Raw genomic sequence first — 23,845 nt, 5'->3', positions numbered from 1 at the left:
ATATCCCTTGATTCCCCTATCCATCAGATATCTATCTAGCTCCTTCTTGAAAGCATCCAGAGAATTGGCCTCCACCGTCTTCCGAGGCAGTGCATTCCATACCTCCACAACTCTCTGGGAGAAGAAGCTCTTCCTCAACTCTGTTTTAATTAACTGACCTCTTATTCTCAATCCATGCCCTCTGTACTGGACTCTCCCAACATCTGGAACATATTTCCTGCCTTACTCCTATCAAATCCTTTAATTATCTTAAACGTTTCAATCAGATCCCCTCTCAATCTCCTCAATTCCAGCGTGTACAAACCCAATCTCTCCAATCTCTCTGCGTAAGACAGCCCTGCCATCCCAGGAATCAACCTAGTGAATCTACGCTGCACTTCCTCAATTGCCAGAATGTCCTTCCTTAAACCTGGAGACCAAAACTGTACACAATATTCCAGGTGTGGTCTCACCAGGGCCCTGTACAAATGCAAAAGGACATCCTTGCTCTTGTACTCAATTCCCCTTGTAATAAAGGCCAACATTCCATTTGCCCTCTTCACTGCCTGTTGCACTTGCTCATTCACCTTCATTGACTGATGAACTAGGACTCCTAGGTCTCTTTGCATTTCTCCCTTACCTAACTCTACACCGTTCAGACAATGCTCTGCCCTCTTGTTCCTGCTTCCAAAGTGGATAACTTCACATTTATTCACATTGAATGACATCTGCCAAGTATCTGCCCACTCACCCAGCCTATCCAAGTCTCCCTGTATTCTCCTAACGTCCTCTTTGCATGTCACACTGCCACCCAGTTTAGTATTGTCAGCAAACTTGCTGATATAGTTTTCAATGCCCTCATCTAAATCGTTGATATAAATCGTAAAGAGCTGTGGTCCCAATACAGAGCCCTGTGGTACCCCACTAGTCACCTCCAGCCAGTCCGAGAAACACCCATTCACTGCTACCCTTTGCTTTCTATCTGCCAACCAGTTTTCTATCCATGTTGAAACCCTGCCCCCAATGCCATGAGCTCTGATTTTACTCACCAATCTCCTATGTGGCACCTTATCGAATGCCTTCTGAAAATCTAGGTACACAACATCCACTGGCTTACCCTCGTCTAACATCCTTGTTACACCCTCAAAAAACTCCAACAGATTAGTTAAGCATGATTTGCCCTTGGTAAATCCATGCTGGCTCGGCCTAATCCTATTTCTGCCATCAAGATGTGCCACTATTTTGTCCTTAATAATGGACTCAGGCATCTTCCCCACGACTGACGTTAGGCTAACAGGGCGATAGTTCTCCGTTTTCTCCTTCCCTCCCTTCTTGAAAAGTGGGATAACATTAGCCACTCTCCAATCTTTAGGAACTGATCCTGAATCTAAGGAACATTGGAAAATGTCTACCCATATCCTTCTATATCTTCCTATTGAATCTTCTGAAGGTTGTCATTGTAACAGATATTCATCACCCTCTGCTTGAAAAACTTACTCTCAGAGATTTCCTTTAAATTTCCCCCTTCACCTCTAACCTGTACCCTCTAGTTCTAGACACTCCTGTCCAGGGACAGGAGATTCTGACTATCTGCCCTATGAATGCACCTCATAAGTTTATAAATCTCTATAAGGTCACTCCTCAACCTTCTATGTTCCAGTGAGAATATTCTCAGCATACCCAATCTCTCCTTTTAACTACAGCCCTCAATTCCAGGCATCATGCTGGCAAATCTCTTCTACATTCTCTCTATTGCTACCAAATCCTTCCTATAATGTGACCATCAGAATTGTATTTAATATTCCATGTGCAGTGGAACCAATATTTTGTACAGCTTTTACACGACATATAAACTTTTAAATACTCAATGTTTAGAGTGATGAAAGCAAGCATACTAAACACCTTTCTCACTATCTACCTGTATCCCTGCTTCAGGAAGCTATGGACTTACACCATAAGACATAGAAGCAAAATTAGACCACTCAACCCATCGAGTCTGCTCCGCCATTCCATCATGGCTGATCCTGGGCCCCACTTAACCCCATACATCCCAAAGTCCTCAGACAGGCTGAAGAGATAACGGATGCATTAGTCATGATCTTTCAAGAATCACTTGATTCTGGCATGGTTCCAGAGGACTGGAAGATTGCAAGTGTCATTTAACTCTTTAAGAAGAGAGGAAGGCAAAAGAAAAGAAATTATAGGCTACTTAGCTTAACTGCAGTGGTTGGGAAAGCGTTGGAGTCTATTATTAAGGATGAGGTTTTGAGGTACTTGGAGATTAATGATAAAATAAGTCAAAGTCATCATGGTTTCTGTAAAGGGAAATCTTGCCTGACAAATCTGTTAGATTTCTTCAAGGAAGTAATGAGCAGACAAAGGAGAGGCAGTGGATGTCATTTATTTGGATTTTCAGAAGGGGTTTGATAAGGTGCCACACATGAGGCTGCTTAACAGGGTAAAATCTTATATCATTACAGGAAAGATATTAGCATGGGTAGTGGAATGGCTGACAGGCACGAGGCAGTAACTGGGAATAAAAGGGGCCTTCTCTGGTTGGCTGCTGGTGACTACTGGTGTTCCTCGGGTCAGTATTGGGACTGCTACTTTTCACATTATTAGTCAGTGATTGTGATGATGGAATTGTTGTCTTTGTGGCAAAGTTTCGGGATGATATGAAGATAGGTGGAGGGGTACGTAGTGCTGAGGGGCAATGTGATTGCAGCAGCACTTAGACAAGTTGGAAGAATGGAATACAGAGTTGGGAAATGTACAAATACGCGTTTTGGTAAAAAGAGCAATAGTGCGGACTACTATCAAAATGGGGAGAGGTTTCAAACACCAGAGGTGCAGCGGGACTTAGGAGTCCTCATGCAAGACTCCCAGAAGATTAATTAACAGGTTGAATCTGTGGTAAATAAGGCTAATGCAATGTTGGCATTTATTTCAAGGGAAATAACCATATAACAATTACAGCATGGAAACAGAGTCCGTGCCGAATGCTTACTCTCACCTAGTCCCACCTACCTGCACTCAGCCCATAACCCTCCACTCCTTGCTCTTTGGGAGAGATCGTTAAGAGCACTAAATTTCTTGATGTTCACCTGACAGAGAATCTCACCTGGTCCCTCAACACCAGCTCCATAGCGAAGAAAGCCCAGCAGCGTCTCTACTTTCTGCGAAGGCTGAGGAAAATCCATCTCCCACCCCCCCATTCTCATCACATTCTACAGGGGTTGTATTGAGAGCGTCCTGAGCAGCAGTATCACTGCCTGGTTCGGAAATTGCACCATCTCGGATTGCAAGAGCCTACAGCGGATAGTGAGGTCAGCTGAGAAGATGATCGGGGTCTTTCTTCCCGCCATCACGGACATTTAGACTACACACTGCATCCGCAAAGCAAACAGCATTATGAAGGACCCCATGCACCCCTCATACAATCTCTTCCCCATCCTGCCGTCTGGGAAGAGGCACCGAAGCATTCGGGCTCTCACAACCAGACTATGTAACAGTTTCTTCCCCCAAACCAGCAGACTCCTCAATACCCAGAGTCTGGTCTGACACCTTGCCTTATTGTCTTGTTTATTATTTATTGTAATGCCTGCACTGTTTTGTGCACTTTATGCAGTCCTGGATAGGTCTGTAGTCTAGTGTAGTAGTTGTGTGTTTTTTCTCTCTGTGTTATTTTTTTTTATGTAGTGCAGCCTAGTTTTTGTAATGTGTTGTGTAACACCATGGTCCTGAAAAATGTTGTTTCATTTTTACCATGTACTGTACCAGCAGTTATGGTCAAAATGACAATAAAAGTGACTTGATTTGACTTTCCTGTCCATATACCTATCCAATTTTGTTTTAAATGACAAAATCGAACCTGCCTCTACCACTTCTACTGGAAGCTCGTTCCACACAGCTGTCACCCTCTGAGTAAAGAAGTTCCCCCTCGTGTTACCCCTAAACTTTTGCCCCTTAACTCTCAACTCATGTCCTCTTGTTTGAATCTCCCCTACTCTCAATGGAAAAAGCCTATCCACGTCAACTCTATCTATTCCCCTCATAATTTTAAATACCTCTATCAAGTCCCCTCAACCTTCTACGCTCCAAAGAATAGACTTAACTTGTTCAACCTTTCTCTGTAACTTAGGTGCCGAAACCCAGGTAACATTCTAGTAAATCTTCTCTGTACTCTGTCTATTTTGTTGACACCTTTCCTATAATTTGGTGACCAGAACTGTACACAATACTCCAAATTGGGCTTCACCAATGCCTTGTACAATTTTAACAATACATCCCAACTCCTATACTCAATGCTTTCAGTTTATAAAGGCCAGCATACCAAAATCTTTCTTCACCACCCTATCCACATGAGCCTTTATAAGGCACTAGTCAGGTCACACTTGGAGTATTGTCAACAGTTTTGGGCTCAATATCTCAAAAAAGATGTGTTGCCAAATTGATTTAAACCCTCCCTAACAGCTCTATTAAACCTGCCTGCTAGGATATTAGACCCTTTTGGTCCAATCAATGGCTTCAGGATGAGTTCAAGGAGATCTATCCCTTGAAGTAAAGCAGAAAATACTCATCAATGGTCAGGCAGCATCTGTAGAAAGACAGCAGAGTTAAGATATTAAAAGACTTTGTAGATTTGTTGGTGCAATTATTAACAGAGGCATAACAGGTAGAATTAGGTGCAAGAAAATTGCCTTCTGAAAGGATTTATTGTCTTTTTTTCTTTTTAGTGTGTTAAAGTTTCAAATAGTATACTTTAGGATTTGCTCAGATAGATATTTGAAGATGGTGTGCGGTAGGTCATGTTTAACAAATCTGTTAGAGTTTTTCGAGGAGGTTACCAGGAAAGTGGATGAAGGGAAGGCAGTGGATGTTGTTTACATGGACTTCAGTAAGGCCTTTGACAAGGTCCCACATGGGAGGTTAGCTAGGAAGATTCAGTCGCTAGGTATACATGGTGAGGTAGTAAATTGGATTAGACATGGGCTCAATGGGAGAAGTCAGAGAGTGGTAGTGGAGGATTGCTTCTCTTAGTGGAGGCATGTGACTAGTGGTGTGCCACAGGGATCAGTGCTGGGTCCATTGTTATTTGTCATCTATATCAATGATCTGGATGATAATGTGGTAAATTGGATCAGCAAATTTGCTGATGATTCAAAGATTGGAGGTGTAGTGGACAGTGAGAAAGGTTTTCAAAGCTTGTAGATGGATCTGGACCAGCTGGAAAAATGGGCTGAAAAATGGCAGATAGAGTTTAATACAGACAAGTGTGAGGTATTGCACATACCAGAGGGATCTGGGAATACAGATACAAAATTCCTTAGAAGTGGCATCACAGGTAGATAGGTAGTGAAGAGAGTTTTTGGTACATTGGCCTTTATAAATCAAAGTATTGAGTATCAGAGTTGGAATGTTATGGTGAGGTTGTATAAGGCATTGGTGAGGCCGAATTTGGAGTATTGTGGCAACACAAGTGAATCTGCAAATGCTGGAAATAAATAAAAACACAAAATGCTGGCAGAACTCAGCAGGCCGGACAGAGTCTATGGGAGGAGGTAGTGATGACGTTTCGGGCCGAAACCCTTCATCAGGAGTGAAGTGATCATCTGATGAAGGGTTTCGGCCCGAAACGTCGTCACTACCTCCTCCCATAGATGCTGTCTGGCCTGCTGAGTTCTGCCAGCATTTTGTGTTTTTATTTGGAGTATTGTGTGCAGTTTTGATTACCAAATTACAGGACGGATATTAATAAGTTTGAAAGAGTGCAGAGAAGATTTACAAAGATGTTTCCGGGACTTGAGAAACTGAGTTACAGAGAAAGATTGAATAGGTTAGAACTTTATTCCCTGGAGCGTAGAAGAATGAGGGGAGACTTGATAGAGGTATATAAAATTATGATAGGTATAGATAGAGTGAATGCAAGCAGGTTTTTTCCACTGAGGCTAGGGGAGAAAAAAAAAACCAGAGGACATGGGTTAAGGGTGAAGGGGGAAAAGTTTAAAGGGAACATTGGGGGGGGGGGCTTCTTCACACTGGGAGTGTGGAATGAGCTGCCAGATGAAGTGGTAAATGCGGGCTCACTTTTAACATTTAAGAAAAACTTGGACAGGTACAGGTTGGGCACAGCCAAGAAGGGCCAAAAGGCCTGTTTCTGTGCTATAATGTTCTATGGTGGAGTGATTAGTGATTTACAGTGTGGGTCCAGGACTTCATAAAAAGAAGTCCAGTGAATTATTTTAAAGAAAATCTACAATGTCCAAATGGTGCTTTGCACCCAGTTCTTAGCATCTTACTTCTGTAAGGAAATTAAGGTTTTTCAAAGGTTGCAGAATAAATTTTATCAGATTGATTCCAATTATACATCTGTAGTGGTGAAAGACAGTTCTTCTCAGAGCAGAGATGCTTAGGGGGAGAGTTGTCAAGAGCTGACAGATTTAGAATAAGGAAGAAGAAACTCATGCAGTTGTTAAGTTAAAACCAAACAGGCAAAAGAAGTAGGCAATATAGTGGAATAACTTGTACAATGTTTGGGCAAGATTTTAAATGAACCATATGGTAGAGTGGTGACTATATATTTAAGTAGGGCGTTCAAAAGTGAATTTGGTCAATATTTAGTAAAAATAATGGGAAAAGTGTAGACTCAATCCCATTGGCTCTTTCTGTAGTCTACTATTTTATGATTGATTTGTTCTGCTTGGTTGCTGTGGTACTTATGCTCCATGTGAGCTTCCTCCCAATGTACTTCATTGTACCCTATCTGTTCCTTGTAGCTATCTCTGCTTCAGACCTTGGGTGTCCATGAAATGTGCATCCTCTATGTAAAGAAGTATTTCCAAAGGTCTTTATTGTATTTATTAATGACTATATCATTGTAGACCTCACTGCCACTGCCAGTCACTCTCAGCCCAACCATAACTCAGAAATATCATATAGACATCCACCCTACTAATTACCTGAATCTTAAAGATCTGTAATGTATTTGGTTTTTAGCCTCCCAATGAAGTCTTTGTGACTCAGCACTTAGTGTTTTACTTGAACCAGACCCTCCGCTGCTGAGAGGTGAAACATCCTCATTTCCTCGGCTGCGTAAATCTAGGGAAGACGATCTCCGGCCTTGCCAAACTCGTAAGATTGAGGCACACTCCCATCCCAAACTCCTGTTTGTACAGATGCTGTGTAATTCGATATCCTGTTACAAATTAGTTATGACATCATGTATGATTAAAAGATTATCTTTATGATTCTTCATTTGACTAAAGGGTTAGTAAAGAAAAGAACAAAAAAAGAAAAGGGGCCATTTTAATGAAACAGTCTAATATTCACAAGTTGGAGCTCACAGTTTCTCTAGGTCACTGATCCTCAAGCTATCTCATCCCGGGCTTCGTCGAATCACAGTCCCACCTCTTCTCTCTGGCTTCTTCCCTCTTCATATCCTCTCGAACTAAAGCACCAAGCCCAACTTTGGTGTCCCTCACCAGAGAAACCTCCCCTAAATTCGACCAACCTAATTGGATGGCAAACATTACTCCTCATCCCTTATCTTCAATGGCACATGGCAGCAGCGGCCTTTCGGATCTGGTGTTACTTTAATTTAGTTTTTTAATTTAATTTTAAGGCACAATTAGGGTTTAGAGCGATGGATAACAGAGAGACTATCTATCATCACCAGAAACTGCTACAATACAGAGGTCGCCCAAAATCAAACCTTCATGAAAACCTGCTAGTTAGATTGTGCGACCTCAGCTTGCTGAGGGAATCGGGCCTGCAGTCCTGGGAGTCACCTGATGCTGGTGTGCAAGGAAGCGGAAGCGAGGCGAGCGGGCAGGAGTCCGTGCCGGGAAAAAAGTAAGCCCTAGCCGGCCGGCTCTCCCGTCCATTCTGCTCTCCAATGTCTGCTTGCTGAGGGAATTGGGCCTGCAGTCCTCGGAGTCGCCTGATGCTGGTGGCCGGAGGTGGGGACGTCGTAAGCGGTGTGCGAGAACACGAGGCGAGCGGGTAGGAGTCTGTGCCAGGAAAAAAGCAAGCCCTAGCCAGCTGGCTCTCCCATCCATTCTGCTCTCCAATGGACATTAAATTGGACTACATCTGTGGCAACAAAATACTCGGCGGGAGTACAGAAACGGATGGAATCCTGGATGCTACCATTCAGCTGTTTACTTATGTAACAGATTTTCCCCCAAGCCATCGGACTACCAACCTACTACCCTCAGCTGTGCCTATTGTCTTGTTTATTATTTATTGTAATACCTGCACTGTTCAGTGTACTTTATGCAGTCCTGGGTAGGTCTGTAGTTTAGTGTAATTTTTGTGTTGGTTTATGTAGTTCAGTGTAGTTTTTGTATTGTTCATGTAGCACCATGGTCCTGAAAAACATTGTCTTGTTTTTCTGTGTGCTGTACCAGCAGTTATTGTCAAAATGACAATAATGAGTGACTTGATAAGCTGAAAACAGAGCAAGCTGAAAACAAGCTGTTCTCACAGAACTGCCAAAATGAAATACATACAGCATAACAGTAAAAATATGAACTAGGGCATTACAGAAGGTAGACAGTACAATCCACCAGCTGCTGAGTTAGTTGAATTGGATTTAGAAGGCAGGATACCAATCTGTGATTTCTTTTTGTCTCTCTCTTGTTGCAGAAAGATGACACATTCTTCACCCACTTCCTCATCAATCTGAACTGTATTAATTGGTAACATATTGCTATGGGAGATCCAGCCCAACCCCTCCTGCTCCTTTGCCTGACAGCTCAGGATCAACAATGCATCAGTTAAAGTTTGTACTGTAATTATAGTGACAAAATACTTACACTTACTTTTGTGCATTTTGTTCAGGTCTGCGCTGACGGCTATGAAGTAAGCAATTTGGTATCTGCAGATCCCGTGAAGGCAAGGTGTGGATTCCGTGCTGAGTACTTCATCAAACCTCCTCTACATGTTACGGTGTCATTCCCATTTAATGTGGAGCTTTGTAGAGTTGACCTGGAAGTCTCAGGGTTGCAGAACTCTTTAGGATTGGACATCTATACCTGTACAACACGTAATAAGACTCAGACATGGAGTGAAAATTCCTTACAGAGCTCTCAGCCTTCTTGCCAGGCCTTTACTGACAAAGATGTTTTCACATTAGTGGGGAAGGTTGTGCTGAAAGACCAAAACAAAGTATCCTTCAGGCACAAAGCATACAAACCCAGAGCTCCTTTCAATGAGCTTGATGAGCTTTCTGTTGTTGACAGCCATACCTCCAAACAGGATTTGTGGAACAAGGGACAATTTTCATTGACGAATATAAATCACCTCAGGATTTGCATCACTTACGTATCAGGGGGCCGTGTGCCTTGTTTCAGAAAGCTGGACATCTGGGGACAACCATCTAGATCATCCCCTCTTAAACTTATTGAAAGTGTCTTCAAGGCTTACCAAGAATACAAGGCTGAGCAATCAGTTCCTGTAATCAAGCAAGGAATTGCTTCTCCTGCACCGTCTAACAGTACACCTGGTGACAGCCTACAGCCCAGTACCCATGAATCTCCGCTACCTGGTGGGAGCATTCCAGAGGAATTTCTGGACCCCATAACTTCTGAAATCATGGTGCTTCCAATGCTGCTTCCTAGTGGTAAAGTAATCGATCAGAGCACACTGGACAAATATAGCCGGAATGAAGCTACGTGGGGCAGGGTGCCAAACGACCCCTTCACCGGTGTCCCTTTCAGCCACCATTCAAAGCCTGTGCCTCACTTGACTCTTAAAGCAAGGCTAGACTACTTTGCGCTGCACAGCTCAATACCAGGCCATGACGTTGTGGGGAGAAGTCGAGTTGGTTTTGTTGCCTCATCTGCAGTGAAGAGAAAATCAGACTCCATACAGGATGCAGACATGAATCCTGTCTCTGAACAAATAAGTGTCTGCACTTGTTCAAATTATTCATCTGTGTCAGATTCTAATGAAAAGAGATTCAAAGCAGAAGTGAAAGAACCGCAGAAGTCTGAGAAAAGTTTGGGTATAGTCTCATTGTTTTTTTACACTTTGTCAGTGTGTGATACTGCATTAACAGATTTTATCTTCCAAAGCTATGGATGAGGACTGGGGTCCTGTTCTACCTAATATCAATTATCTCTCTGCAAGTGACCATTCCTTATGGGCATGTGGATAGATTACAGAACAAGGGAAGCTTATTAATGATCCAAGGTCAGGATCTATCTTTTCTGAGTTGTTGCAAGCGATAACAGTGATTGGCTATTGAGAACACATCAAATAAACAATGTAAAGAATTCAGGACATATCCTTTATTCAGAACAGTACAACTATGGAGCAGGCTTTTGCATACTGGGAAATTAGCCTAGATGTATGTAAGGTGATGTTAATTAAGGAAGATTGGAATAGAAGAAATTAAGGGATGGCCAGTTCAGATAAAGATGGGGGAATATGTTTTCCTCTCGGAAGACCGTGAGTTTTGGAATTCTGTTCCTCAGAGTGCTGATCAGTCTTCAGATATTTTAAGGAAACACTGGATAAATTATAGAACAGTCAAGGGATGAGAGATTCAAGATTGATCAATGTCATTTCCGGTACTCAAGTATACAGGAGAGTGAAATAATTGTTGCTGCAGGAAGCAGGAATTCAGGGTGGATATTACAGTCATATCAGCCTTGGTGTTATTGAATAATGGAGCAGGTTACTCGGTGACCTTCTCATATTCATGTACTCACTTCGGAAAATCCACAATCCATAAGCCATCTGGCTAATTAAGGAGCGAGGCTAAATGAAGATTGTAGGAAGATTGCCAAAACTATGACCAGAGAACAATAATGCTCACCTATTTGGTTTGAGTTTTTGGGTGGACTTCATTGTAAATTTTAGGATCCTTTATTTTTCCTTCAGTTTTGTCAAAAAAAAGGTCTATTTGTAGCAAAGTCACCAAATCAATTTTTCACTATTATAAACATAGGAGATTCTGCAGATGCTGAAAATCCATTGTAACACACACAAAAATGCATGGTTGGGAGAGGTATAGAGGACTCTGGTCCAGGTGTGGGTCAAAGGGATTAGGCAGAATAATAGTTCAGGATAGAGTAGACAGGCCAAAGGGCCTGATATGCTGTAAGCTTCGTGACTCTGACTCTAATACTCAGTTCCTTCAACCTCTTTTTTTGTTCCGTTTCTTTGTCCTCGTATCATTTTTACATTGAATCATTGGTTAGGGAACAATGGATGTTTTAGGACTGGTAGTCAGGAAAGAGCTGAATTGAAGAAGCTGTTATCAATGTAAGTATCCTTGATAAATTCCACAGTTACACACACAAAATGCTGGAGGAACTCAACAGGTCAGGCAGCATCTAAGGAATGGGATACACAGTCAACGTTTCAGGCTCCTGATGAAGGGTCTGAGTTTGAAACTTCAGCTGTTTTTTGACTTGCTGAGTTTCTAACAGCTATCTTGCCTGTGGTCAAGGGAACCATGTTAGCCTGTTATTGTTGGTGAAAGCTTGGCTTACCAACTCTGTCAACCATAAAATATCAACTTACACTAATCGTGCATGAAACCCAGTTTACTCTCTCCACATTCATATCAATTCCTTAAATATTCTACCACTCTCTGATAGGCTAGGGATAAATCACAGTGTCCAATTAACCCACAAGCTCACACCTTTGGAATGTCAGAAAAAATTACTTCCAGGCAGCCCCACGTAGAGCGCCCACCCATTTTAATTCTACTTCCCACTCCCATTCCAACTTGTCAGTCCATGGCTTCCTCTACTCTCGCGATGAGGCCATACTCAAGTTGGAGGAGCAACTCATTATATTCTCTCTGGTTAGCCTCCAACTTCATGGCATGAATATCAATTTCTGGAACTTACAGTAATGCCCCACCCCTTCACCATTACCCATTCCCTTAACCCTCTCTCACCTAATCTTACCTGCCCATCATCACCCTCTGATGGCCCTCCTCCCTTTTTTCTTCCATGGTCTTCTGTCCTCTCCTATCAGATTTAGCCCTCTGTCTCTTTCACCAATCAACTTCCCAGCATTTAACTTCACCCCTTCCCCCCTCCGGTTTCATCTATCACCTTGTGTTTCTTCCTTTTTTTCTCCATCCTGCTGAAGGGTCTCGGCTGAAACATCAACTATACTCTTTTCCATAGATGCTCCCTGGCCTGCTGAGTTCTTCCAGCATTTTGTGTGTGTTGCTTGGATTTCCATCATCTGCAGATTTTCTGTTGTTAGTCACATAGAGAGAGACCGTGTGAACTGCACAAACTGCACTGGGGACCAGGACTGAGCTGAAGTCACTGAACCTGTAAGCCAGCACCTATATTAAATGTGTCTCTATCTTACCAAGGTTGATTATCTTGCCAAACATTGGCCTGAGTGTTGAATCTAGGAATCTCCTGACCATGTAGTAACATAGATATATTTGACTACTGAGGAACTGTTTGTTTTTTTTAAAGCTTAATAACATTTGAGATGACCTCTGGTTATTGACCCATGTAGGAGACACTAATTTTGTCTTTTTCAACACTTCCCATTATGGAGGAAATATCTATTGGGTCTCCTGCGCACCATTCTTGTTTGACATAATCCTGTAGAAGTTTGCATTTTTCTAAGTGTCATTTACATATGATCTGTTTCCAACAGGATTGGTATCACATGAGCAGAAGTTAGCACAGAGCCTGGACAGTGCGTTGGCTTCCGTCTTAAGCACATTTCCATCCTTTACTGTCAAACATAGTCAATACAAATCACAGCCAGTAGGTGGCAGCAACGCTAACTGTCTGCAAGGTACTGTATATGAAATGTAATTCTGATTCAGTTTGTAGTGTTGCAGTCATTGTCAATTGACATAGAACATAGAAATCTACAGCACATTACAGGCCCTTTGGCCCACAATGTGTCAACCATGTAACCTACTCCAGAAACTGCCTAGAATTAACCTACTGCATAACTTTCTCTCTTTCTAAGCACCATGTACCTATCTAAGAGTCTCTTAAAAGACCCTATTGTATCTGCCTCCACCATAGTTTTCGGCAATGCATTTGATGCACCCACCACTGTGTGGAAAAACTTACCCTGATCTACTTCTAAGTACCTTTAAACTATGCCCCCTCATGTTAACCATTTCAGCCCTGGGAAAAAGCCTCTGGCTATCCACATGTTCAATGCCTCTCATCATCTTATACACCTCTATCACATAAATCAACATTATCAGAAGCAGTTTTAATATCACTGGCTTGTGTCATGAAATTTGTGGCAACAGTACATTTTAATGTATAATAATAAAAAAACAATAAATCGCACTAAGTATACATATAAAATAATTAAATTCCTGATCTGGAAGTAGTGGAATCAAACCCACACTGTTAGTTTAAGCAAGTGGACTGGTTCAAGATGGTAACTCAATACTGGATCCTGTCCTCTCAGTAAAGAGTAAAGGGGATTTGAGAGGCAAGTTATATCAGAGTGGTGGTTATCTGGAACAAGCTGCCAGAGTAGGAGGTGGTAGAGATGGATACAATATTTAATTGTTATTTGGTCAGATACATTTATTGGAAAGGCTCGGAGGAACTTGGGCCTAAAGTAGGCATAAAAATTAGATAACAAGTGATTAGCTTTATTTGTCACATGTCCATCGAAGCATATAGTGAAATACATTGTATGCACAGCCAACACAGTCTGAAGATGAGCTGGGTGCAGCTCACAAGTGTTGCTATGCTTTTGTCACCAATATAGCATGCCCACACTCACTAACCCTAACCTTGTGTTTTTGAAATGTGGGAGAAAACCAGATCACGCAGAACAAATTCATATGGTCACAGGGAGAACATACAAACTCCTTCCAGACAGCAGCTGAAATGAACCTTTGTGATTAATGCTGTAAAGCGTTATGCTTACCATTACGCTACTGTGACATCCTCTAAACAAACATACCACATAGATTACTATAGAGAAGCATCACAGTGGGATTGGATGAGATGGGCTCTTACTGTGTTGCACTGTATGATTTTACTACTTTCTCAATAGAGAAGTCAGAAATGATGGCCTTGCATTGATCATATCCCTTAAAATGAATATATAAATATTTGTTTGAGAGGCTGAGCAGATGCTGCACCTGAACACCTCTGTTGCCAAAAAGGACCAGGATGGAGAGTGTATAGAAACCTCGCACCTCCAAGCCCTTCCTCCATATCCTGAAATTCTCTACCCTAAGAATTAAACAAGTACTGTCACCAAAAAGGACCTCAATAATTTAAGGTGAAAGTCACCACCTTCACAAGGGCAGTTGAAGATGGGCAACAAATGCAGGCCTGCCAGCAAAACTATGCATCGACAGTAAATGTTCTGAAAATCTACCAGAGGTGCCAGCTTTAGAATAGCATGCTACACATAGGCCCTAAATGAATATTTAGACAATGAAGTGGAGTAATTTGAAGTAATGCTATGATCCATTGTCCTGAACAAGAATTCCTTATCAAAATCTCACCAACATTAGCAAATCGTCCAAGGAATTAAAGTAAATCAAAAGGTCCTGGAAGTATTTAGGACAGGCAGCATCAGAAGAGAGGCACAGTTAATTTTTCAGGACAATTAACTTTTGTCATATGATCTTATAAACAATCACAACGTAAAACATGTAAGGCCATAAGACTGTATAATATAGGAGCAGAATTAAGCCATTTGGCCCATTGAGTCTGCTCCACCATTTCATCTTGGCTGATCCATTTTTCCTCTCAGCCCCAATCTGTCTTCTCCCCATAACCCTTCAATCCTTGACCAATCAAGAATCTATCAACCTCTGCCTTAAATATCAGTAAAGGCTTGGCCTCCACAGTTGCCTGTGGCAAAGAATTCCACAGATTTACCAATCTCTGGCTAAAGAAATTCTTCTTCCTTTCCATTTAAAAGGACACCCCTCTATTCTGAGGTCGTGTACTCTGATCCTCAACTCTCCCACCATAGGAAAATAACATCCTCTCCATCCACTCTATCAAGACCTTTCATCATTCAATAGGTTTCAATTAGGTCAACCCTCACTCTTCTGAATTCTAGTGAATACTGGCCCAAAATCATCAAATGCTCTTTGTATGACAAGGTTCAACCTTGGAATAATTTTTGTGAACCTCCTTTGAATTTCAATTTCACCACATCCTTTCTAAGATAAGGTACCCAATCTGCTTACAATACTCCAATTGAGGCTTCACCAATGCTTTATAAAGTCTCAACATTACATTTTTGCTTTTGTATTCTAGTCCTCTTGAAATGATTGCTAACACCACATTGCCGTCCTCACTGCAGATTCAACCTGCAAATTAACCTTTAGGGAATCCTGCACAAGAACTCCCTTTGTGCTTCAATCTTTTGAATTTTCTCTCCACTTAGAAAATTATCTACTCCTTTATTGCTTCTACCAAAGTGCATGACCATACATTTCCTGACACTGTATTCCATCTGCCACTTCTTTGCTCATTCTCCTAATCTAGGTCCTTCTGTAGCCTCTGTACTTCCTCAAAACTACCTGCCCCTCCACCTATGTTTTTATCATCTGCAAAATGCAACAAAGACATCCATTCTATCATCCAACTCATTGACTTATAAGATAAAAAGAAGCAGTCCCAACAAAAGTCTGACAGCCAACCAAAAAAGGATCCCTTTATTCCCACTCTTAGCCTCCTACCAGTCAGCCACTGCTTTATCCATGCGAGCATCTTTCCTGTAATACCATGGGCTCTTAATTTATTAAGTAGCTTCAGGTGTAGCACCTTGTCAAAGGCCTTCTGAAAATCCAAGTGCACAACATCCTTTGTCTAATCGGCCTGCTCTTTCTTCAAAAAATTCCAACAGGTTTGTCAGGCAAGATTTTCCCTTGTGGAACCCAAGCTGGCTACCACCTATTTTATGTGCATCTACATAAAGATACCTCCAGAATCTCTTCAGCCTCCTCTTTCAGAACCCTGGCGTGTACACCATCTGGTCTGTGTGATTTATCTACCTTCAGACCTTTAAGTTTCCCAAGAATTTTTCCCTAGTAATGGCAACTTCACACACTTATGACACTCTTGAAACTACGACAAAACTGCTAGTGTCGTAGCAGTATGTACGACACAGTGAAGACAGATGCGAAGTACTTATTCAGTTTGTCCCACATTACTACCTGTCTGGCATTGTTTTCCAGTGGTTCGATATCCACTCTCACCTCTATTTTACACTTTATATATCTGAAGAAATGTTTGGAATCCTCTTTAATATTATTGGCTAGGTTACTTTTGTAGTCCATCTTTTCCTCCTTAATTACTTTTTTAATTGCCTGCAGTTGGTATTTGAAAACTTCCCAGTGTAACTTTCTACCAGATTTTTTGCTCTATTTTATGCCCTCTCTTTGCCTTTTATGTTGGCTTTGATTTCTCTTGTTAGCCAGGGTTGTGTCATCTTGCCTTTAGGATACTTCTTCCTTTTTGGCATGTAGATATCCTCTGCCTTTTGAATTGCTTCCAGAAATTTCAGCCATTGCTGCTCTGCCGTCACTCCTGTTCTTTTCCAATCAATTTTGGCCAGCTTTTGGGGGCCTGTAATTCCCAGCAGGGTCTTTTTACCCTTACAGTTTCTTAGCTCAACCCACAACAATTCAACACCTTCTGACCCTATGTCACCTCTTTCTAAAGACTGCATTACATTTTTTACCAATAGAGCCACACTGTCTCTCCACAAAGATGATGCATGACCTGTTAAATTCTTCCAGTCTTTTCTGTTGCTAGTATATATTTCTTGCAATATATTGCTTTTATCAAGAAAATTGGTTTACCAAGAGTCAGAATCATATGAAAGAGAAATGCTACCTCTTCAAACTGGCCTTAGCAATGAAACCTTCAATTTTTCACTGTTTTAACTTTTTATCCACAGGGCAAAGTCCAGTTGGGTCTTACGAAGCCTGCAGCAGCTGCAACGAGGCATTCTCGGCATATTCCAAACACTTGGTGGTGTACAGATTGTTGTGTGGACACCTGATCTGCAGGCCCTGTTTGTCTGAGCGACAAAAATCTTCAACACCTTCCTGCTTGAAATGCAACCGGACAATCTGTACCAGCGACGTTGTGCGGGTTCACCTATAGATCAATGGCACTTTCAGCTCTTTCTTTGTGTCTACAGGAAATGTTGGAAATACTCAGGTGTTCAAAGGGTTCATTTTATTCTGAAAATATAAATGTACAATATAACTCTGATATTTGTCTTCTCCAGATAGCCATGAAATACAGAAAGACCATACATAAACTCCCTATGCATGAAAAAGAAACAAAACTGTTAAAACCCCAAAATCCCCTACCCCCTCACTCACAAAAAAACAACAACAATCCCTGACCTCCTCACTTACAAAAAGAACAGCAACAGTAACATCAAAATCCACCATAACCACACACCACATATAGGTGCACACCTAACACACACAAGTACACCCACCCAACAGATCACACACCTGCAAATCAGCCACAAGAAAGAAAACCATCAGACATAGGAGCAGAATTAGGCCATTTAACCCACTGAGTCTGTTCTGCCATTCAATCATGGCTGATCCTTTTTTCTGTCCTCTTCAGCCCCACTCTGCATCCTTCTCCCCATAAACTTTGATGCTTTGGCCATTCAAGAACCTATCAAATTCCACCTCAAATACATCCACAGCTGCCTGCGGTAACAAATTCAACTAATTCACCACACTCTAGCTAAAGAAACTTCTCTGCATCTCTAAATGGTTGCCCCTCTACCCTGAGGCTGTACCCTCTTGCCCTAGGCTCATCCATCATGGGAAACATGGTGCGGCCTTCTATATATTGGTGAGACCCGACGCAGACTGGGAGACCGTTTCGCTGAACACCTATGCTCTGTCCGCCAGAGAAAGCAGGATCTCCCAGTGGGCACTCATTTTAATTCCACGTCCCATTCCCATTCTGATATGTCTGTCCATGGCCTCCTCTACTGTCAAGATGAAGCCACACTCAGGTTGGAGGAACAACAGCTTGTATACTGTCTGGGTAGCCTCCAACCTGATGGCATGAACATTGATTTCTCTAACTTCCGTTAATGCCCCTCCTCCCCTTCTTACCCCATCCCTTATTTATTTATTCCCCCCTTTTTTTCCTCTATTTTTCTCTCTGCCCCTCTCCCAATCACTCCTTGCCTACCTGCCATCTCCCTCTGGTGCTCTCCTTCCCCTTTCTTTCTCCCTAGGCCTCCCATCCCATGATCCTTTCCCTTCTCCAGCTGTGTATCCCTTTTGCCAATCAACTTTCGAGCTTCATCCCTCCCCCTCCTGTCTTCTCCTATCATTTTGATCTTCCCCTCCTCCTCCCCACTTTCAAAACTCTTACTATCTTTTCTTTCAGTTAGTCCTGACGAAGGGTCTTGGCCTGAAACGTTGACTGTGCTTCTTCCTATTGATGCTGCCTGGCCTGCTGCGTTCCACCAGCATTTTGTGTATGTTGCTCCTTTCCATGTCTACTCTTGTCTATGAACCCTTTCGAATGTTGAAACGCCTAGACAGAATATCAACAATTTGGATTATGGAGTAGATGGCTTTGTGGCTAACTACAAAGATAGGTTGAGAGGCTGGTAGTGCTGAGGAAACAGAGTCTGCAGAGAGACTTGGATAGGTTGGGAGAATGGGCAAAGAAGTGGTAAATGAAATACAATGTTGGAAAGTGCATGGTCATGCACTTTGGTGGAAGAAATAAAGGGGCAGACTGTTATTTAACTGGGGAGAGAATTCAAAGTTCTGAAATGCAACGGGACTTGGGAGTCCTCGTGCAGGATACCCTTAAGGTTAACCTTCAGGTTGAATCGGTGGTGAAGAAGGCGAATGAAATGTTGTCATTCATTTCTAGAGGAGTAGAGTTTAGGAGCAGGGATGTGATGTTGAGGCTCTATAAGGGAATGGTAAGACCTCACTTGGAGTACTGTGTGCAGTTTTGGGCTCCGTATTTAAGAAAGGATGTGCTGATGTTGGAGGGGATTCAGAGAAGATTCACTAGAATGATTCTGGGAATGAGAGGGTTAACATACAAGGAACGTTTGACCGCTTTTGGACTGTGCTCCTTGGAGTTTAGAAGAATGAGGGGGGACCTCATAGAAACATTTCGAATGTTGAAAGGCATGGACAGAGTGGATGTGGCAAAGTTGTTTCCCATGGTGGGTGAGTCTAGTACAAGAGGGCATGACTTAAGAATTGAAGGGCGCCCATTCAGAAGAGAGATGCAAAGAAATTGTTTTAGCTAGAGGGTGGTGAATCTGTGGAATTTGTTGCCACGGGTGGCAGTGGAGGCCAAGTCATTGGGTGTATTTAAGGCAGAGATTTATAGGTATCTGAGTAGCCAGGGCATTAAAGGTTATGGTGAGAAGGCAGAGGAGTGGGACTAAATGGGAGAATGGATCAGCTCATGATAAAATGGCGGAGCAGACTCAATAGGCCGAATGGCTGACTTCTGCTCCTTTGTCTTATGGTAGTTTAAATATAACACTTTGACTTGCTACCTTTTGATACCGCATCCCTGATGCACTGACACTCACCCTGCTAGCTGCAATTTTGTCCTATCATCTGCCTGCACTTCCTGACAGTCACGGGTTTCTTCTTTGCAAGAGAATTTAAAAGTGAAGCATATTTTCTGAAGGACTCTTGTTTTTTATAAGAACATTAACTTACAGTAGAAATAAACAAAGGCTTTTAGCTTCAGCCTGTCAAGGTTACATAAGATCCAATCAACCCTGGAATATTAAGGGTTTGTTAATCGAATGATCCATTGCTGAAATCTACTATTGATTTGATGCCATCTTAAGTTTAAAATACAATTCTAGTATAAAACAAACAAAAACACCCACACATACATTAGTAAGTTTGCAGATGATACAAAGATTGGTGGTGGTAAGGATAGTGTTGAAGACTGGCAAAGAATACAACATGATATAGTTCAGTTGCATTAATGGGCAGAGAAATAGCAGATGGAGTTTAACCTGGCCAAGTATGAAGTGTTGCACTTTGGTAAGTCAAATGTAAAGAGAGAGTACACTCTTAACAGGTAAGATCCTTTACGGTGTTGATGAGCACAAAGATCTTAGGGTCCAAGTTCATAGCTCTATGAAAGTAGCTGCACAGGTTGATAGTGGGGGTAAGAAGGCATGTAACATGCTTGCCTTCATTATTTGAGGCACTGAGTTCAAAAGCCAGGAAGTTGTGTTGCAGCTTTATTAAACTTCAGATAGGCCATATCTGGAGTATTGCATGCAGTTCTAGTTGTCCCCATTATAGATAGGATGTTGAGGCTTTGGAGAGGGTGAAGGAGAGGTTTGCCAGAATATTGCCTGGATTAGAGAGCATATGCTATAACAAGAGGTTGGACAAACGGGCTGTTTTCTCTGGAGTGGTGGAAACTGAGGAGAGATCTGATAGAGGTTTATAAGCTTATGAGAGGCATAGATAGATTAGACAGACAATATGTTTTCCAAGTGTTGAAATGCCTAATACCAGAGGATGTGCATTTAAGGTGTAGGGGTAATTTTTACACAGTGATGGGTACTTGGAATGGTGGTAGAGACAGAAACATTAAAGACTTAAATGTTTAGACAGACACATGAATGTGAAGGATGTGGCCATTGTGTAGGCAGAAGAGATTAGTTGGCCATTTGGTTATGAATTTAATTGGTTTGGCACAACATTGTGGGCCAGAGGGCCTGTTCCTGCATTGTTCTGTGTTCTAGAATGCAGGGTCTTGGCCTGAAACATCGAATGTTTATTAATTTCCATAGATTCAAAGTACATTTGTCATGAAAGAGTATATGCAGTACACATCCCTGAGATTCCTCTCCCCACAGACAGCCACAAAAAAAGAAATACTATGGAATCCTTTTGAAGAAAACATTAAAATGACCAATGCACAAAAAAGGAACAAATTAAGCAAACAGTAAAAAAGTGGAAAAGTATGATATAAAACATCAAACCATTGAAAGAGTTTTGGAATGTTCATTAAGTTCAGTTTAGTTCAATTTAGCACTGCATCGTTCATTGACTGGAGGCTGCAGAGCCAGTCGACTTCAACCAAAATCACACAAAACAGCAATAAAAAGGGAGTAAAGAGAAACACATCACAACATCAACTACAGAGTCCAATCCACTAACTACTTCGATTTAAACCAAGACCCCAGGAGTAGCCTAAGAGTAACCCGTCAGGCAGGCACATTCCTCTGACAGCAGCAAGCGAGAGGGACCAGTGTTCGCTGGCACTATCTTCTGCCTGACCTACTGAGTTCCTCCAGCATTTTGTGCATGTTGGTCTGGATTTACAGCATTTGCAGAATCTCGTTTGTTTAAAGTACGTAGATCAGCTTTTTTAGTGCAACCTATTTGCTCAAATCTTCTCAAGATCTTTTAGACATCTTATAAAACTTATAAATCATTTTGAAAAACTAGGATATAAAACTGGCATCAAATCCATATTTTTATATTTCTTATCAGATATAATATTAGCATCTGGAACATTGATTTTTTTGAATTAGCAATGAGTAGTGTCATTAAACTCAGCATGCTGATCAGAGCAAACCTGAATGAGCTACAGAAAGTTACAGTGTTCTGGCTATATTCTGCACTTTGAATGGATTTACAAGCCTGTAGATGGAAGAAAGATGTGAACTCTGAGGGAATCAGAATCAGGTTTAATATCTTAGGTATATGTTGTGAAATTTGCTGATTTGAGGCGGCTGTATAGTGCAATACATTATAATAAAAAGTACAAATTACAGTAAGTTATGCAAGAAAAAAGAAAACTAATAGAGAGTTCATTGCCTGTTTAGAAATCAGGTGGAAGGGAAGAAGCTGTTTCTAAAAGGTTGAGTGTGTCTTCATTTTGAGATCTTACAATAGAATTTGACAGTTTTCAGTTTTACAATGAAAATCATAACTCGGACATTTAATCAGTATCATGTTTTTGGATAATACGGGATGGACAAAAGAGCACTGCACTGAAGGTCAGATGAACACAGTAAGAAGAATGTAGCTGTGGCTGGAATGAGTAGCATGCCCATCTCTGTGAAATTGATGTGCTGAGTGTCGAAATGTAAATGAAAAGTAAGTGGACCAGTGACGGAGATGCAAAACAACTGCAATTAATTCCTAGCTGTAAGTAGATAAGAATAAATCCTGCCAAAGGGTCTTGGCCCGAAACGTCGAATGTACTTTTTTCCATAGATGCTGCCTGGCCTGCTGAATTCCTCCAGCATTTTGTGTGTGTGGCTTGGATTTCTCTTGTTTACAATGTAAATATTTTTCTTTTAGTACTTATAAAGCTCTTACTACATATTTTGTTAAAGTTGCATTTATTTACCTTTTTTTGCACCTCCAGCTTTCTTTTGCTTTGTTTGTGAGACCTGCTAAGTTTTTTATTAGTGTAAACCCCTTTTAGTTTAACATTACTTTGTACCTTGTTTGTCAACTATGTTTGTGTGTCTACACATGGATTTTTTGGGGTCCTTAGCTGGTTTTGTATTGGAGTAAATCCATCTGTGACTGTATTTTACGTTGTACCTTTTGCCAAGAAAACACATTCATCCCTTTGTTGACTCCCTACTTTTATTCCACTGATATGGTGAATCACCGATCTGCGACATCTTACACGTGGACATATAAATTCTGTTACCTATATCCTAACTGTGAACCCATTCAACCATGCCCTTGTGCTGTTTTATCTATAATACTTCTGAGACTGGTGACATCTTGGTTTTTAGAACTTTTACCTTTTGTGCCTGTATTACTCCTGAAATCTTGGTCCACTCTATATGGCTTTCTACAGAGCTGAAAAATTCCTGCACAGCCAGATTCTTTTGTGGATGTGATTTCCTCCACCCCAGTATTGTGATTGTCACTTCAACTGCACTGAGAGCTATCTTTATTTCTCCACTTCTTTATAAACATTCTTCAAATCCTCTCATCTTTGGAAAAAGGTGGACTGTGGTCAGTATTTTGTAATGCACTACACTAAATCATTATTATCATCTATGATTATTGAGATACAATGTGGAATAGCCCCTTCTGGCCCTTCCAGCCGTGCCACCCAGCAATCCTCTGCTTTAACCCTAGCCTAATCATGGGATAATTTACAATGACTAATCTAACAACTTGTATGTGTTTGGACTGTGGTGGAAATCAGATCACCAAGAGGAAACCCATGCGGTCACGGGAAGAATGAACAAGTTTCAGGAATCGAACCAGGACACCTGTATTGTAAAGCATTGTGCTGACTGCTCTGCTACCTTGCCACCCTGTTATTCACAAAGGTTAGCAGCATGGATATCATGTTAAAACCACTAAAGCCACTAGCAGTGCTACTAAGAGTGCAGTGACATGCAGTACTCAACCTATCTACGGTATAACAATTTCAGTACAAGTTTCACTTTGTCAGGTGCAGTCCAACTCATGGGATCCAACAGGCATCACATCTCAGGAAAGGGCTATGGAGAAACAAATATTTATTCGCACTTCCTCCCAGAGGATGCAGATGTTTGGATAATCAGTGGATACAAGAGCTTTGTGCACTTTGTTGAAGCACCTTGAGAAGCTATTGATACTGAGGGTGCTGAGCATTGAGAAGTTATGGAGGTGAATGTAGACCCACTGATGACATGCAGATGAGAATGAAGCAGCAAGCTTAACTTATATTCATTTATACATTAGAGGAAGTAACGGGTATTATGGTGCTTAAAAACAAGTGATTTATGTGTAAAAACAAAATAAAGGGAGATACAGTTAAAAAAATCTAATCTGATCATATTGAAACTAAAGAAAGTAAACATTATTTCCTTCGTTGTAATACATCGACAGTCACAGGATTTCACA

General features: G+C 41.5%; 1 protein-coding gene across 3 annotated transcripts in view; it reads left to right on the top strand.

The window, feature by feature from the left end:
* The window catches only part of ubox5 (U-box domain containing 5), a 43,534-nt gene extending 21,224 nt beyond the window's left edge, over positions 1–22,310 (top strand). For all 3 annotated transcript variants that reach the window (XM_059965667.1, XM_059965669.1, XM_059965668.1), the window contains exons 3-5: positions 8,821–9,985; positions 12,622–12,765; positions 16,879–22,310. In XM_059965667.1, the coding sequence (XP_059821650.1) occupies positions 8,821–9,985; positions 12,622–12,765; positions 16,879–17,087 (1,518 nt within the window). In that variant the 3' untranslated portion in view covers positions 17,088–22,310. The remainder of the gene's footprint in view (positions 1–8,820; positions 9,986–12,621; positions 12,766–16,878) is intronic.
* The last annotated feature ends 1,535 nt before the right edge of the window (positions 22,311–23,845 follow it).

This window comes from Hypanus sabinus, chromosome 3 (assembly GCF_030144855.1).
Source record: "Hypanus sabinus isolate sHypSab1 chromosome 3, sHypSab1.hap1, whole genome shotgun sequence".
NCBI lineage: Eukaryota > Metazoa > Chordata > Chondrichthyes > Myliobatiformes > Dasyatidae > Hypanus > Hypanus sabinus.
The sequence above is the reverse complement of the archived record's forward strand: the minus strand, read 5'-3'. Positions and strand labels throughout refer to the sequence as shown.